The 18,684-nt window shown below is 40.9% G+C and overlaps 1 protein-coding gene across 3 annotated transcripts in view; it reads left to right on the top strand.

The window, feature by feature from the left end:
• MEIS1 (Meis homeobox 1) overlaps window positions 1-18,684 on the top strand; it is a 132,124-nt gene that overhangs the window by 66,076 nt on the left and 47,364 nt on the right. For all 3 annotated transcript variants that reach the window (XM_088026501.1, XM_028116357.1, XM_028116360.1), the window contains one exon: window positions 7,088-7,233. In XM_088026501.1, the coding sequence (XP_087882627.1) occupies window positions 7,088-7,233 (146 nt within the window). The remainder of the gene's footprint in view (window positions 1-7,087; window positions 7,234-18,684) is intronic.

Raw genomic sequence — 18,684 nt, 5'->3', positions numbered from 1 at the left:
TACGCCCCTTCTAGAACCTCACACTGCCCTGGCAGGTGCCAACATCTAACTCCTTATCTTGGTTTCCAAAGGAACCACCTCAAGATTTTCAGGGAAGTCGTGAGTGGTAACACAAAACATGAGAATGTGCTTTTCTTTATTATTTTTCTTTGATCAACTGAGAATCACTTTGAGCTAAGAACAAGGAAATATTAAACACCTAAGGATGAGAAAAGGTGCAAAAGGGAGGACGAGGTAACAGAACCCTAATTCAAGTCAAACTCAAAAGTGAACCATTGGATTTAGACAATTATGTGTTTGCATATTGGCTACAAATTTGAAGATATATGAAATCTGTGTTTCTCTTAAAAGTGTGTAGTAAGACTTATGGGGTTGTATTAGGTTTTCATTGATCGTATAAGATCTTTCTAATGTCTCCGGGGACCCTGTGGCACGTCAGTCTGTATGATAGTATCAGGTACTAAGGTCTTCCGATAACCTGTTGCTGAAAAATTGCTGAGGCAGGTGTGGAGGAATGCTGTGGGGGAGGCCAATCCATGACGTGGCAAAGCTAAGGAAAAGCCAGAGTTCTAGAGTTTTGTATTTAGCCCTGAGTCTATAAAGTGTGAGCCTGGAGTCTGAGCTCAGGGTGAAATTGTCTGCTGAGAAACAGTTGAGTTTCTTTGCTCGGTTAAAACTGGGAGACGTGTAAAGTAGTATATTTAATTCATTGGGAAAAATTCAGAGGGAAACAAAACGTTTGCTTTAGTTTTTAGAGTTGAACTCAGGAAAAATGTACAAACAGCAAGAAACTTTAGTTAGGTAAATAGTTTTAAATTGTAATTGAAGGAGGGTAGTATTCCTGAGAGACTATGACAAACACTAAAAAGAACTCTGATTCTTTCACTCAGTCCATCTTTTGTCCCAGATGAGCTGATAGATTCCAAGGAAACATCCCGGTTTTGGAGATTGCACTTCCTTTATGTTTTCTTACAGTTTTACTGGTTTTCCTTGGTGAATATTCTTCAAGAGTTTAAGTATGTATCAAAAAGGAGTATAACAGCTGGAAATTCAAACTGTGGTTCTCTCCATGCAGTGAAACAAGAAATGCATTTGCTCATTCATTTAATATGCCATTGACAAGTCTATACCCTGGACACCGGGGTAAGCCTGGGGCTAGAGAATCTTAGAGGGGACTATGACCCTGTCCTTGCTTTCACAGATCCTATGTAATCAAGCCGAGGGGACATAGACCACAGAAATCAACAGTCCTGCTAGAGCGCGATGTGTGTTTGGACGGAGGAATGTTGGGAAAAGAAAAATTGGGGATTGGGGAGGGGTGTCACCAAACAGCTAGAGTCCAGCACATGCTTCTTAGAGGAGATGGCAGTTGACCTAACCTAAAAAAGGTCACCAAGGAGCTTGCCAGGAAGGACACTGCAAAGGGGGCTAGCACTGGGAACCTCGAAGAGGTGTGAGAGCAGCGCTTGCAAGGGAGATGGTGAGAAGGTCAGGAGGCTCGGGGTCGGGGTGGGGACCCAGCAGCAGATAGGCTGGGAACACCCTGGGGCGGAGAGAAAGAACCTGAAAGTCCTTCCATGCCAGGCTAAAAAGTGTGGCCTTTATCCTGAAGGCAAATGATAACCACAGCAGGATTTTAAGAGCCAGGGTTATAAGATCAGATTGTGTATTTTAGAAAAATCATTCTGGCAGCAATTATACATTCTCCATGAAGACAAAATACTTCTTTATAACCTCTGAAGTATTCTTGCTGGTTCCTGAGAAAGGGTTGTCTATAATTCTCACCATTTATCCTCTTAACATAACACAGAAACATTATCCCATCTGACTTCTGGCTAAGTAGACACAGCCATGATCTGGAGAAGTGGGTTTGGGGTAGTTTTACATTCTTCTGAACAACCTGGAACACTCGGATAGCTCCACTGCAAAAGAAACCCGACCTCTGTACTGATGCGATGTTTGCACCAGCAGCCACTGGAAGGGCAGGAATGTTCTACACACCACGTAAGGGGTGAAACGCCATCTTCTCTTGTAGGTGTGCTATGTGAGAAAACAGGCAAGAGGAGAAAACCCTTAATATTGGATGAAAATTTAGCCAGCTTACAACACAAGCTGTACAGCCTTAATTTCGACACCTTTCAAGACATGATAGCATTGACTCTGTATTGAAAGATGCGGATGAGATTACAGATGGCCTTGGTTTTCAGTCTACGTACATTTCTGGGACAAGCATTCTGTTTCCAAACACTTGAAGATGCGTAAAGCAAAAGTGAAGGGGAGAACCTGGCCAGAAACTATGGAGTCTCGATGCAAAGTTGTAAATGAATTGTCGTGAAGCTGGGGTGCCTTGCAGCTTGGCTTCTAGCAAAACAAGAAGGTCCACAGCCTTACACCTTCCTTTGCCCCGCACAATTGAAAGTTCAGATCCCTAATTAGGAGTTTTGCCTCCAGGAAAGAAAGAACCCTCTGATAGACAACCCATTTTTATTTATACCTGCTGACCCACTGACACTGGAAGTTCCTCTCTGTTGTGATGTAAATCTTGGGCACTTTTGGGGGTTTTTGCCTGGCTCAGAATAGGTTTTGGGGATGGGCAGTCCTGGGCGGGGGAGGGTGAGGGCGTTGGGAGGAAGAGAAAAATGGGAGCAGGGCTTTGACCTGCCAGAGAGGAGCCCCTGCTGACACGGTCAGTCTGACCCATTGAATGGCCTGAATACGGTAAATGCCGCTTTATTCTGCCTTGAAAGGCACGAGATAGCACAGTCTAAATGCCTGGGCATGCTTAAATAGGCGACTCGGGATGTTTGAGTTGAGCGTGTTTGAAATCTGAGCTCTCTGACAGCCTGGGAGCTGCCACAGGTCACCTGCCTTGCTCCGCAGGGACAGACCAGGTCTCACAAGAAATTGTCCATAGACGAATTGTAGTACAAATTCCTTTCTTTGTTGGTTGGCCTCTTTCACTAGACCATGGCCTATAAAATTTTGTAAAAACAATTCTTAAATATTATTTGAAAGGGCAAATGGCCCACGCTGAAAGGTTTGACAGTTTGACATATAGTGCATGGTTTTGATAGCTCGGAAACTGGAAAGTGTGGCCAGGATTCTCCCCCTGCTCGTTAGAAGCCTGGTGTTTTTCATGGAGTGTCTTGTTGCTGCTGAGTCCCTCTGCCCCTCGCAATCTGACAGGCAATGAGTCCGCTTCAGTGAGCTTCAATCCTTTTAGACTAATTCGTGAGAGAGCAGAAAAATGGCTAGCACCTTTGAATCCAGCATCCAAAAAGCACAGAACCAGGTATTGCCAATTAAGGAGCCATTCGGATAATCATATCAAAGCAGATTGCTCCAGAGGCTTCTCATAAGGCCAGAGCCAATGCCCAGTGTGGGGTGGGGGTGGGGGGTAGAGTTTCACTTGAGTGGGGGGGGGGGAAGGGATTTGAGTGGCCCGGTCTCATCAGAGCTGGGGAGTCACAAGGAAGTGGATTTCTGCATTAGAATGTTGCATATGTGTAGGCAGTGTGTGCTCTGGCCCATCCGCTGCCTCTGCATAGCCAAAGGCCATTTTCGCGAGCCTCTGGCCCCTCAGTCACTGGCCTGCTAGTTAATTGCCACACGGACTTCATGACACATGGGCAGATAATATGACATTTTCAGTTTCTGTCACTAGCAAACGCCACAACGTTGCTTGCACTAGTTGCTAAGAAGCTGTCAGAAACCATTAGCAATTGGCTAAAGTCGCCCTATGGCATTTCCTCATAGCATCAGCAAAACGAGCATAAATCACCCACTGGAGCCTACTGCTATCCTAATGAGGCTGTAAGCTTGTTTATGGACTAGCATCATTTTTATGATTATTTCCACCTTTTCAGTTTGCCTTCATTTGGCGGCAGGAGAAGTCAGCTCCAGGAATGAAGTCACTGCTGACATTTTACAAATGGGGTTCAGAGCTGCTGCGTGCTGCCATGTGGTCGGCCGGCGGTTCTGCAAGTTTGTTTAGTGATCTTAAAAATAAAAAAAGGAAATAAATCCTCCAGAGACCGCATCGAGGTGACTGTATCAAATTGCAGAGTGAATGGAAATGCTCAAGGTACAATTGACCATTTAGACTTTCCTCTGAGGTTGAGATGTTTCGAGATCAATTTTCAATTCTAGAAAGTGGAAGAGGTTAAACAATTTATTAAAATCTATGAAAGTGTTTGCTTTTAGAATCGTCTGTTTTATTATGCTCCTCTCCTTCCCCATCTTCTCCATTTCCCTAACTTGTGTCGGGAAGGAGCAGGGTTTATTGTTTTAGGCTTTTCTGAACATGCACCAGTATTTACACTGGATTGAAAGCATTTGCTTCCAATGAAAATCTTGTCTTAGATTACAACCCAGCAGTGTAATTTCCCTCCCAGATGGGAGTAAAGTAGCTGTATTTGCCTAAAAACAGTAGGAAGAACAAACTGTGCATTAAGCCAAGGCTGTTTTTGGCTTGAGCTAATGATGTAATAGAAACCTTTTATTCGGGAGAGGTCACTGCCAGGGACTGAAGGGGGTGATCTGGCTCCTGCTTGAAAGGGTTCTCCATTGTGTCTACATAAGTCTTCACTTAAAAAATTCTGTTCCTAATGCTCCTGCTTTCATACAGCAGAAATAAACAGGAAAGGTTCTGGTGAGTGTTACACATGGAATGCAGAAAGCCTTCCTCTCCTAATGGAGTATATAATTCAGGTGCCCTCAAGGCATGCTTTCAGGAATTCTTTTGCCTGAGGTAATGGGAAGCTAAGGCTGCTTTAAGGCCTTGATTATCTATTGATGCACAAAGCTGGAAAAAAGTCATCTCCGCTGGATTATAGTAGATATTTCCATAAATTATCAATGACTTCTCTTCAAGGCAGGCACTAGGCATTGCCTGCTAAATTAATCTGAAGGGGTTTTGAGACGGATGGAAAGGCTATTTTTTTTTTTTTAAGGTGGAAAACAATCATGGAGAGGTGGTGAAAAACTGTCATTAGGTTAGAAGCTTTTCATTTTTAATCAGTGATCAAGTAATATGTTTCTTTTCCTTGGTTACCTTTTGCATATTGAAAGTGGATTAGCCCATTGAAATTTTAAATGCTGTTGAGTTGGTTTCTTTTCTCATGTTTCTTTAATGAATTGTTATTTTATATGGTGAATTGCTTCTCTGAATAAAAAGCCTCTTTAAATAGTGGACTTTTAAGGAATTTATTAGGCAAATCCAAGGGGACTCCTTATAAAACACTTGGTTATGCAACGAGTTTGGTGGGGGTGGAAGGAGCACTGATGTAGGGATGCGGGTGTCTGGTCCAGCAAGCCCCATCCCTGCTGCGTGACCTTGGGCAAGTCACCCAAGCACTTTCTTCGCTGCTGCTACAGCGAGGGCTCTGGGACTGTGGGTCTTTACGATCTTTTCTACTGAGAGCACAGCTATGATCCTGTGGAACTTTAACAGAATAGATGGATTTTTAAATACAGTAAAATGATGGATTTTTAAATTAAGAAAAATCACACTCAGAAAAGTTCTGCAGAAGTTTTGTGTTTGTGGCATACGCTGTAATCATAGCAGAAATGTTGATATTTAGTCTGTTCCTCACGCAACAGTTTTTAAACTTTACCTCAGTACAAGTTAAGGCAATTTGGGGGCAATTTCCTTTTGGGGGGGATGGGCAGGGGACTCCTGAGGGAGCTGTTAGGAACAATTGATTAATGGCAACATAATGACTATCGATTAGACTGAAATAACTGAAATCAAGGTAGTAAGTATATTTGTACCTAGTGTATTTAGGTAGCAGAAATAAGGAATATGAAATAAGTTCATGAAGCGGTGTAACTGAGTATGAGGCTAGTTCCGGTGTACAGTGGCTAGGAAACTTGTCTCACCGAAGTACCCGATTCCTGGGGCATGTCCACGGCTCTCCAGTGAAGTGCATAACCCACGGAATGTGCTCTTAGATGTTTGTGTTGCCTCATGGCAAAGCCTTGCTGCTGTAGCTCTTCTTCCTGGGCCGGATCCACCTGTCCCTTTCTCAAAGTCGGTTCCTTACTCGGAGGCACGGTTGACAGAAGCCAAGCTGCTTTTTAGTGTAGTGGTTTTAGTCCAGGCTTGTTTTCCCTCTGAAGTTTTGTGCCGAACACAAGATACTTAGTTTCCATTTGTACCTTATGACTTGTTTTGGACAGTGTGGTTATATGGGCTGAAATTTCATTTTTTGTCTTATTAAACATGGCATACTACATTTTTTGTTTTATTGTGTCACAGAGCCAGAATATTTTCTAGAAGAAACAACATAAATGTTATAACACAAATCAATGGAAGACTAGGATCCAATATTCAGGAATTTGTAAATAGGTGACTTTTCAAATGAGAAAGATTTAAATCTAGAAGAAATTTTAGAAACTGCCTGGATTTTTAGGTTAACACAATTCCAATTGACTATTCGTTTAACATCACTTTATTTGACTTACACAGTAATTGTTTCCTAATTAAAAAACTATTTCAGGAGTTTTGCCCTTAGTAAACTTGATGCTCTCTTTTTATGACAAGAAGAATTATATTCTATTTGAAGCATTCCTATGTCAAATCGCTTAGATGATGGATTACTTACATCTCCGTGGCCTACTTTAATCTTAAGATAGATCACTTGTGGAAATAGTTGATATCTTAAATGCATCTTCTCACAAGTTGACATCAATGACGATACGTGGGGTTTGACTACCCAGGCAGGGACAGCACCTCTGCCCATGGCCACCCCCATATTTAACTCCCCAGTAGGAGTTACACTTACCACGTCTCAGCTATACACATCTGAATCATTACCATGGCAACAAAGAAAGCTACTGAAGAGATTGGCTATTTCCCTTCATTCCCTTTGACCTTTCCCACTGTTCTTTGGAAGAAGTTCCTTAGACCTGACTACTTTTGAGCTTAGGCCTTGTTCTTTCTCTTTGTCTTGGAAAAAAAAAAGTACCAAATAAACTATTAATCATTTATATTGCTCTTTTGGTTTTGTTTATATCCAAAGGCATTCTATTTGAATAAAGCATGTCAAGGTAGCATCAGTCAAAATTTGATTCACTATGTTTGCAGGTGATGGCTTGGACAACAGTGTAGCTTCCCCCAGCACAGGTGACGATGATGATCCAGATAAGGACAAAAAGCGTCACAAAAAGCGTGGCATCTTTCCCAAAGTAGCCACAAATATCATGAGGGCGTGGCTGTTCCAGCATCTAACAGTAAGTGGATTCTAAATGACATATGTAAACTAAATATGGACGGTGAACCAGTTGTGATAGAAAAAAAATGGGGGCAAAATGATCCCCTCTGCACTTGGAATATTTCATAAATCACTGTGTTCCCCTAGTTTTTACAAAAGTGTTAGCACTTAATTTCCTAGACACTTACCCCAAATGAGGAGTTTTATTTGAAGTGCACTATTGCAATTTTGTTAACTGTAAGTTATAAGGTTTAGGAGTTCATGTGACTTGTGATTTTAAGTATGTATGTTAATGATGTTGCTTTTCTCAGTGTGACTCTGAGGTACTTAGAACCAACTCCTACTAAGAAGAAAGCCAGCCAGACCCCAGAGAGAAGGACTTAATTTCTTCTAACGCTTTAGTGGACCTTTGTAGCAAACGGTCCAAAAAAGTTTAAATCTTGTTGCAATGGCAAGATGTTCACATTAATTTGCTTTTAAGTGGTTTGAATGGCCTGGTTGCCATTCCAAAACATTCATCTGAGTCAGGGCTGCACAGTGAAAGTTGTCCCTGTACTTAGAACTGTAAAGGAAAACAGCAATATAGAGTCGGCACTTCCTGTGTAGTCCCTTGTGACTTTTCAAGCAGAGTAACAGTTTATATTGTCTGTGTGAGTATTGCTGTTTTCACTGCAGGAATTCTCCTGGAGATGTGAGAAACTGGAGATTGGGGGCTTTATGCCACCAAGGGATTTGTTTTGTTTGGTTATTGTTCTGAATGAATTTCATGTTCAAAATATTTATAATCATAATATTTTGGTGGATATTTCTGTAAGTGCATACTGATTTAATGACATCCAGGGAAGAAGACCAAATGAAAATTTATGGATAAAATAATATTTTAAAAATCAGCAAAATTGTTGGCAAGGGGGACTTTCACTATTAGGGGCAAAGGTTGAATTTAAATAGGTTGTAGCCTCGCCTCGCCTCGCCTCGCCTAGCCTAGCCTAAAATGAATGAATGCCAAAAATCTTGGCTTTTTGAAAAATGTCAGAAGCAAACTCTTTATGTTACCATTTTTAGCCTAGTTTGCTTTTTTTGAAAGTCATTTATTGGTACGTATCAAGGTTAATTCTGCGTTGTCCCTGATGTACCCAGGTCTGTTGACCCTCACGCCTTTGCCCACTTTCAGAGCTATGTTTTTCGGTGACTTGTACTGTTACAGGGGGACACACAGGGGCTGTCGAAGGCCACGCTGGGTCTGCTCCTCTGGATAGAGGCTGTACCTCCAGTAACACTCAAGGGTATAAATTAATCCAGGTTTTCCAGCCTCTGTGAATAAAATAAAAACCGAGAGCAGCAGGAGTAACTTAAAAAAAAAAAAAAAAAAAGTTTCCTCTCTCCCTTCCAGCCATCGTGGTTCCACACAGCCACTAGCCTCCACTGACAGTTCTGGAATCAGCTTCGGAGGTTGGTTAATGCTGGTTAATAGTTAGTTGAAGCTTGAGATGGCATAGCTGATTTTAACATCACATTAGGTTTACCTAGAACCCAATTCGGGTGCTATTACTTACCTGATACTTGTTACATAGATGTGGATAGTTTGAGATCTGCCTCGTGCAAGGTGTAAGGTTGCTGCTGAGGATTACCAACCTCGACTGAAGGGGTAGTGGGAAGGAAGGGCGAGGGTCCAGAGGGCACGGAGGGCACAGGAAGAAGAATAAATAGCAGGAGATAAGAAGAGACAGTCGGTCAGAGGTGCTGATGCAGCTGTGCTGATATTTCGTCACCGGGGCTAACCAGCCAACCTGATCTGGAGGATGAGGGCGGGAGGGGACAAAATCAGGTGGCCCCGGAAGTTACAACCTGAGTCTATTTCCTGTACTAACAGAAAAAAAAAAAGAAGAAGAAGAAGAATGGATTTCGTCAGCCTCCATCTCAGTCTACAGAGGAGCTTTGGCTTTCCTTGAAGCTGAGATGCCCCTGAATAAAATATAATCAAATATTGGTTCAGACAGAATCGGGAGGGAGAGAAGCAAGTTCTTTTATTCATCCACCAGATTTCCTGGTTTTCTAGGTCATACCCTTGGGAAGAACCTTGCAGAGAGCTACATTATTTTCTTAAAACAAAACAGAAAACGTCTTTAGCAGCCAGCAAGATCTTACCTGTATTGCAGTGCTTTTTGTGGTCCATATGTTATTGGGGCAACTGGATTAGAAATTATGCCTAAGCTGCCAGATTTCTTGAGGTTGGGCTAATTTCTTTCAGTTTGGGGGTCTGTACTGGCCTGACCACCACCCTGGAAGGGGAAACCCATTCGTCCACATCTCTATGAAGGCTCACAGAAATTGCCTTGTGGTTCGCGTTGGGCATGCCCACCTGCTTCCACACTCCACTCCCATGTGCTCATACAAAAATATCGATAATGGTGACCATCCTCAAAAAGCAAATGTCTCATAATGTCATCTAAAAAACAAAGGAGATATATTTAAATATTCTCCCTCTTTCCTACCCCCAATGAAAGCCATTCCCTTCCCTCTTCTCTAATTGCAAGACCAGCAAGATCTCCAGTTATCAGGAACATCCTTCCCCTTGTCTTGTTGTAATTCTTGAAGGAATGCACAAACTGCTTAGGTAATTGTTTATAGTCAGGAGCTGATAATAATAAATTCTACGGGGAAAAACCTCTAGAGTTTAAGGAAAGTTTTGTTATTTGTTCAAATGTAAGTAAGTAGTGATAGCTCTGTACTAATCTTTTAGCAACTTTATTTCAAGTTCTGAGAGTTCTTGGGATGCGCAATTCATTTGGAAGTTGCTACAGATTTTAAATGATAACATTCTTGCTATATGATTAATGTAACTTCTCTAGAAAATCCTGTCTGAAATCCTGCAAGATACAAAAGAGCGACTGAAACTCTGGCTAATTAAAACAATAGCAATAACAATTTATTAGCAAATTGTACAAACTAATCTTTTAAATGCCAAATGGCATATTATGAAAGCTCACATACCTTTTTGAAAGCAAATTCCTACTCTTTTTTTCTCTTTCACATAAATGGGTCAATCTTTACATTGGATTTATTCAGTTAAAGTAGCAACAACAACAAAAACCTGCCTTTGAAAGGGCTTTCAAGCACTTATGTGTTGGAGGAATAGAATAGGCCCTGGAAAACAAAACAAAACAAAACAAAACTTTCTGGATTTGCACCCCAGCATCAGAAAAATGTGCTGTTCTGTGGTTGGCCACAGGTAGATTTCATCAGTAGCACATTTTACTACTCCAAGGAGAGAACTAAAGCGTCATTTTTGGACTCACAATCTCTAGTGAGCTAAACTGGAAATACTTGTATATGATGAAAATAATAAAAGAAAAAGGAAACAGATTTTAAACTTTGCTGATTATGGAGTAAAAGGAAATTTCAGTGGTGAAAATTTCCACCTCAGTCTTAGTTGAACATTTGCCAGGATTTGATAACTAGAGAAGGTCTCTTAAAAGAAACTATTCCCTGGAATTGAAAAGAATGACTGACATTATTTAGATAGTAAGAGAGAATTAGAAAGAAAACAAAAGCATTTATTAATAGAAATGCTTGCATTTGCCTGAAGATAAATTACTGCAAACAATTAAAAAATCCCTAATATTTGAGTATGAGTCGCTGTATAGTCAGGCAGTTCGGGGGCATACACTCCATGAAGTTTTCTTTTTCCTTCTTAAAGGCGTTATTCCAACTATAACTATAACCTACTATGTCCTAATGTTTAAACTGGTTGTGTTTTGCGTATTGCCAGTTCTTTTGCTACATAGTGTTACAAAGCTATATGCCCAAGGGCCTAGTGAAAATGAGAAGAAGGGATAAATACAATGTTTAAGGTAAAAATCAAGGGTTTTCTGTTTTGTTTGGTTTTCCTATCCTATTGCACATTTACCCTATTGCATATTGCAGGTTTAAATATAATCTAAATAGAAAAGCAGTTAATATGGTTCTTATTTAAATATGCAGTGACATATTTTCCTGCATGGAGCTGCTGTGTGTCCCAGGAGTCTTGAAAGTTAGGAAGAATGCAGGCTGTTAAAATACACACCTGCGGGTTCAGGTGAAGAAACCATGCAAGGGGCGACACATCTGGCATTGACCACTTGGGGAGGTGACCCTCAAGGTGAATTGATTTTGATTCACATTCTCTTGGATTCCTTTCACTGATCTTTGGGGTCTCATTGGGTACTTAATAGAGACACTTTGTTTCTATGTCAGATACACATATTTTACTCTTTGGTTTTGTTTTGTTTGTTTCTTATTGTGAACTTCTATCCTGGAAAATATTTTTTTTTTGTCTGTGGCAAAATTTATGTCTCAATTTCTGATTTATAAGACTTCCCTCTCAATGTGGATAAAGCCAAAGTGAGGGGTTGTAGAATCTTCCAGGTTGAGAATGGCGTTTCCATAGAAACACTATTAGATGAAAAGTGCCCTGCGGGTCCGCCACTCTAAGGATGGCGTAAATGGAATTGAATTGGGAATTGAATGCTCTAGAAGAGACAGATGTTTCATTGGTTTTGCTTTTGGTAACAAGATCTTTTGGCGACGTCTTAGTGTCATATCTCTGCTTGCAGTTTTGGAAGGATTGTCCTCTAAACATTAGGAATTATTATTACACTGAAAAAGTACCTCTCTTTGGTATCCAGACAACCCATTCTGTTGATCAAGGTGAAAGGTCAAAAGGCAGAAGAAGGACCTGTAGGCAGGCCTTAGGTAGGTAGCAGATGGGATATGCTTCCCTCCTTCCATTTTTGTTTCTCTGTCCCTCACCTCTAAACTTTGATAGCTTTAACGGTAATATTTCCATTGTGCCTAGCCAGCCAGCATGATTCAGCTAAAATTAGTCCTAAGACGTTAGTGGGGCAGGAAGACGGTATTCTCCAACTCTTGCCTGGAATGGGAATCAGGGTAGGACAAAGTATTTTAGAAAGACAGTCCCTCCTCCAAACTAGTCCTAACTTATCTTCACGTTCATGTGCCTGACCTGAGGAAGGTGGTTGGTGGAGACAGCAACTCCGAGTCCTTCTTCGCTGCGTGTTATCTGCCGATACATTATTTAGTTAAGATTCTTGAAAACTAGTGTATAGGGGTGAGAAGAAATTTTTCTCTTTCAGATGTCCATGTACCTTATTAAAAATGAGCTCTCTGAAACCTATGAGAATATCTTTATAGTTACTATTTTTCTCTTCCAAGCAGTTGCCATTCACCTTCACAGGCTTTCATAAGGGTGATAGGTCAGAGCTAGGCTTTGCCAAAACTAACCCAAGTTGGACTGACAAATCCCTCTATCTTAATTTTAAAAGGTCTCTGCTACTTTTGGAGATAGCATATTTCAACTGTGATTACATCGGACCCTGATGATTTTTCACCCAATTGGGAATCCTCTCTCTCTCGGGGAAAAGGGAATAGATTATTTAATTACTTGGAGGGACTATTGGAATGCCCTAATTCTTCTGTGATATATGTCATATAAAGTCTGTTTTAATAATGAAGCGGGTGGTTTCTAGATTCTGGGGCAGCTGCTTTTTTCTCTTTCTTAGCGGGTTATTGAAATCCTAATGGGATGGGTGATGAATTTTCTTAGGTCAGGTAAACTGAAAAGGCTACAGCTGGAATTCTTCACCCAGAAGAATCGGAGTTAATACTAATGATCATTGTGAATTAGAAGATCAAAGGCAAAGCATCAGCCGGTTCTCCAAGTCTTTGCCCCAGAGGCCATTAGTGACCTGGCAGAGCTCGCTCGAAGCCTTCCACACACCTCCTTCCCCTTGTCCCAGCCTTTCCTCCCCATCATGGTTGTGCACCCCTGACCTGGGGTAATTACAGTCAGTTGATGAGGGGGCATGGTGGGGGCGGGGAGGACAATCAAAAGTAAAAACAAAAGCCCAACTTTAAAATTGCCCATTTATCCAGGTACATAGGACTCATAAACAAATGAGTTCTGACTGGGGCTCTATGTTATTTTGGGGATGTGATTGAGATTTTTGTGCCCAAATGGTCTGTTCATGTCCCTGATGATTGGTGCCTTATACAAGGGGCTTGTATAGAGTCTGGCTGGCAATTTGTCAGCTTAAACTTAAATTTTCCTTTTGTTTCCAAGGGTAAGTTAAAAATACATTATAGTTCGGTTCTCTGATGGACTCTCAATTGGGCTAATTAAATAAAAGATTAGGTTCAAAACAAAAGTGCCCATATAAGCACAATTTATTAAGTTGATGGTTGCTGATGTACATAACTGCTTGAACACTAGCCAGCCATTTATACTTCAAAGCATACATCAGTATCATGTCTTCTTTTGATTCCTCTGATATATTTTTGAAGGTAAAGTATCAAATTCGGTCAATGAGTATGCAAGTGCTCCTCCTCTGTTTATCTTTCAGATTAAAACTGGAGCATTGTGTGTTTATGTGTGAATGTATCTTTTAAACGGACTCAGTCCAACCCTTAGGAATTTCATATAATGTAAGCTTGACTTTTCACTTTCTTAATGTTTAAGATTCCTAGTGAAGGTACTTGGCTTTAAAGTATGAAGGTTTGATGGTGAGAAAATCGGTTGGCTTTGTTTTAGAAAGGATTCTAGTGTTTTGGTTTAGTTTGGTTGGTTGACTGTTTTGCCAGTAGAAGTAAATCTATATGTCATGGAATTTAGGATACTTTATTTGACTTCACTGGAAACATCCCCATCGCATCTCAGTCTTCCTTATGGAAGCATGAGTATGACTGTGGGTGCATCTATGTCCCTACATACGTGGACATTTTTCTGTAGGACAAATCTGTTTGAACCCCTGATATCTGTACCAATCCCAGTTGGGGAAATGGATCCATTTTACTTGTTTTTGTCCTCTAAATGTTCACGGCTCTAATTGTTTTTTTTAGCTGTTGTGAGTATATGCCTGGAGATAACCAGTAGTGGAGGACACGTTGCAATCGATGGTCTGTTGCTTGGGTCACAAAACCCTGTTGGTCATGGTCCAAGTTTGCCTGTAATAACTGCATGCCCTGAGGTAGCCAAATTATTTTATTAAGGCTCCAAGCAATAATAGTGACTGTGTGGATTCCCGTCAAAATGGCTGATACTGACAAGGGTCCCTCCATTTACAGAGTCCTGAGCCCAGGAAAGCTGGTTCACCTCAATGGACTTGATACTCACCCTAGTGTGTCTAGAGCAGGAGAGAGCCCTCAGGGACGCAGATAGACACCTGTTTCTTTATGGGCCTGTGGAGAGCCTCCAAGAGCAAAAGAGTAGCTGAAAGAGCTATGCCAGGCAATTTTCTAACATTTTAAAGGCCCTTAGTCCTGGTTTCTTCTTGCCGTTGCAAAATGCCTTCACTCAGCAAATTATAGCCCAGTGAGTGTGGGTCCCAATACAAGATGTATGGCTTTGTCATGGGAACACTATAAAGACGAGATAGGCCTCAACTAACTTGAAGTTATAAACGTGAACGTCCCAAGTTAGTCGGTGTGAGATACAAATTACTTAGTTTTAGAATATATTATTCAAACTATTCTGACCTAGAGACCTTTGGTTTGTCGGAAATGACTATTTGTCTTCCTGGTGTTATCTCTCAGACAAAATGGGACGATATATATGAACTTATCCTGTTATGCGTCTTTGCTTTTCAGTTCTTAATATTCTGGGGTCAGTTTTTATCTGTTCTCACATTAACTTTGTGGCTGACATCCCGCAGAGCCCATGTGCTCTCCCATGACATGAGGGACCTCTGAGAATTCAGTGTCCTAGGAAGTTCTTGGGACGTCCAGGGGCCAGGAGGCGTAGTCCATGAACGGGAAGACCCATCCTAAGAAAGATCAACGAGAAGAGATAATTCTTATTGCAGGTGATAGAAGTTTAGGAATAATTCCCATTACGTAAAGAAAAATCAGTTTCCGAACTTCTTGGGGGAGAGACTCCACAAAAAATGACCTGATTTCCATGTTACATGAAATTGTCTCCTGCCTACGTAATGTTACTTTATCATTGGCTTTTTAAAAAATGATCTATTAATGGCTTGGCTTACTGGATCTTTCTGTCCTGTTAACAGCTAAAGAAAAAAATTGATCAAAAGGCTAAATGAAATCATAACGTGTGTCTCTGTGGTGCTTTGTAGTTTAATATTTTCACGTACGTTGGATTCTGAAGGCAATCCTATGAGGTAGCAGGATGACCAAAATGAGGTTTAGAGAAGTTAATGATTTCTCTCAAGGGCAAAAGCTAGAATCTCCTGACCTGAATTTCCATGTGCTTTCCACCACGTTGCCTCTCAAGTACAGAGCAAATCAAATCACATTGTGGAAGTTCAAAGGTATAATTATAATCTCATTCCATGAACTAGCTAATTAGTATTTTTAAATAAAAATACAAGCCAGAGGGTTTGGCATAAAACTTCATCATGCAATCTGATGGCTATTGGTAACTAAGGATGAAGGATGGTCCTTTCCTATCTAGATTCTTTTACCGGACATCTCTGCCCTTTGAAAAAAGGCAAAGCTAGAGCTATTGATATTTTGTGCAACTGGAATAATTTATACATTGTTAGAATTTCAGATTTTAAACATTAGCGGTTCCTCCTTCCTTATGGAAATATGTAAATATCTCCCCCTGCCTATTACTAACAATGTAGGAGAGCAGTTTGGGGGTGAGGAATCTTTCCTCATGCAAATCCTAACCAAACCTTCTAACACAAAATTTAGCTTCTTGAAGATTTCTTTGCTCGTCACGTGTCCAGGACGCCAAAGAGCTATGTCTTTAATTTGCTTTATGGAGATGGAGAAAACTGCCGCTGCCGTCCCGATTACTCTCGAAACTACAATCCAACTGTCGTTTCTCAGCAAAGGAGGCTGCTAAAGCCTGGAGAATTAGGCCACTGCTCTGGGCTCTGACACCGAGGTCTGATCATTTTAAAGCGGGTAATAACCAGAATCCTAAAATTCTTATGAATAAAATGTAATTTTAGTAATGTTTCCATAAACAGTGGTAATGGTGGCATTTTAGTAGGCAGTGACATTAGTCACATCGAAATTGCACCACATTGGCTTTTAAATTACTCCACCTGTCTGTGTGAATAGAATTTTCAGTGTAAAAGCAGAGAGACAGCTGCTGCTAATGTGTTCTTCTCCCTGTGCAGATAATGCTGGCAAATCGACATACAGAAAGGACTGGTTTGTGATGTAAAACGGTACCTGACCCCGCTGGCTCCTGAGCTGCAAAGAAATACCTTTAATTACCGGTGGCCGTGTTTAGTTGTTGATGCACCAATGTCAGCTTCCAGGGCTGTGCCCTCAGGTCTGCTCCCCGGGGGCGCATCACCCACCGTGTACTCTCTTTCTTCCCCCCACATCCGTAGTGAGATGGGTGAGCATTTACCTTGATGTGTTTCAGAGACATGTAAGGCATTAATACTTAAAAGGAAAACATCTAATACTGCGCGAACTTGATTGATGATCTTTCTGTTTGAGAACTTTTAAAGATTAGTGGGATCTGGTTCCTTCTTCTTCCTAGCTGGAGTGGAACTCCGTGGTATATAGTGTTTATAGTTTCAGAGGGCTTGGCATCATTCCTCCAGTACAAATAACATGTTCTCATGTGAGGATCATGGCCAGGCGGAAAGGGCAAAGAATAGAGGGGCTTGAGAATAGCATTTTTTTTTTTTTTTTTACTGCGTGCCCGTGCTTCCTGTTGACATATGATGAAGCTTACTTTCTGGAGAAGCCTATTTGTTTTTGGCCTTTTGGTTATGGTCTATTGTAGCAGCTACATCCAAATAAGAATGGGCCAGCCAAGGGCATCCTCCTGCCAGAGGTGCCTGTTGCCGACGATGTATTTGGTGAAATGGTAGGTAGGAGATGTACTTGTCTGGCTCATTTGCAGGCATTCTTTTTGACTTCTTTCACACAACTGGTGTTTTTGTGTTTAATTTAACAAGGAATGAGTAGTAAATGAAAGCTGCTGCCTGAAATCCCACTGTGAGCGTGTTTTGCACTTGGCTCCCCAGTGACAAGGCAATTTGTGAAATTATGTGATGGAGTAATTAGATGAAGCCAGGGCTCCTGATTGTTGCCATGCATATGTGGCGAGGGTTTGCTGGGAAGAGGGAGGGGGAGAAAGAAATAGATTATTACCCTGGCAAGTTGGCTCAAAGCTTCTTCATTTATTTGTAAACAGAATATTTAGTGACCGCATAGGAAGTAGCTGTAATCACCAGCTCATAAAGAAACCACAGCAGAGCTTTTGAATTTTTGCAGAGTGCTCATGTAAAATTTAAGCTGGGAGGCAGAATCCCTGTTAATGTAATTAGGATCTAATTTACCACCCTTTGCACACAGATGTAATAATGTCTAGATATTTATTCTATCTTTAAGCACGTTACATATACCTCAGTGCAGCAGTTACCGAACAGAAACAGGTGTGAGCACTTTCCTAATTCGTTTTTACACTGTAAACACATAGCAATTTAAGGGAAATATTTACCAAAAATGAGGGGAAGGAATGTCTGCAAATGAGGCAGTAATGGACAGTTGCCCTTTATGTACTGATGGATTTCTCAATGGTTAAGTAAATTAAAGCAAATGCTAGAAAAATCAATAGGCCAGCATAGTCTTGGTTTTGCCTCATAGACTTCAGGACAGAATGACAGATGTGGTGTCTATGACCCATTTAAGTATTAATGCTTGAAAAACTGCTTCTGCATGCAAGGTTATAGGCTTAGAAACATTCTGCTATATTAAATTACAGACAATAATATTTTTAAGTATATGTGGAATTTATATGTTTCAGTTAGGTCGTCCTTACGTGTTGCATTTATACTGGAAGATTAGTTGCATAGTTGTTGCAATAGAGCCATAAATCAGTTTTGAATGTTCCCACACGGAAACATCTTCATGAGGCTGTAGTTAGAAGGTGAAGATGATGTATATTGAGCTTACACGTATGGTGAAGTGAATATGTTCAGTAATACTCTGTGTGGAAACCAAATTAGATTTAATTAAGGGGTAGATGCTCAGAGCCTTTGGAAGAATCTGTAAAATACCATTCAAATGTGGAATTATAATTCAGTTAATCTCCAGGGCTAGAGATGCTATATTTTACATTTGAACTAACTTAGGCTAGTCGGTCACATCAGTTGACTGTCACAGCGTGTGGATTTTAGGGCTGTTTTGATGTTCCAAGAGGTAGGTATTAAACTCTGAGAAGATAAGGCCGGCCTTGGGGTAGCACCAGAGTGTTCATTTTTTCCCTGCGTTGTTCCCATTACCATCTTCAAGAGAAATGATGTAAATATGGTCATGTGTTGGTCTGTTGACTGCTGGAGACAGGAAGATGAGAGGAGAAGCAAGGCAAAATGCACTTGAGTACTGGCTTTAGGGAGCGAAGCTGGTTTTCGTAACCAAAATCAAGGGGAAGGTTGAAGTCATCATCCTGGTAATTCAGAGAGAAGGTGCCTTTTGTTGCTGT

This window comes from Eumetopias jubatus, unplaced genomic scaffold (assembly GCF_037043125.1).
Source record: "Eumetopias jubatus isolate StellerSeaLion01/CBP00866 unplaced genomic scaffold, mEumJub1_p1.0 scaffold_9, whole genome shotgun sequence".
Classification (NCBI taxonomy): domain Eukaryota; kingdom Metazoa; phylum Chordata; class Mammalia; order Carnivora; family Otariidae; genus Eumetopias; species Eumetopias jubatus.
This window is presented reverse-complemented; position numbering and strand designations above follow the sequence as displayed.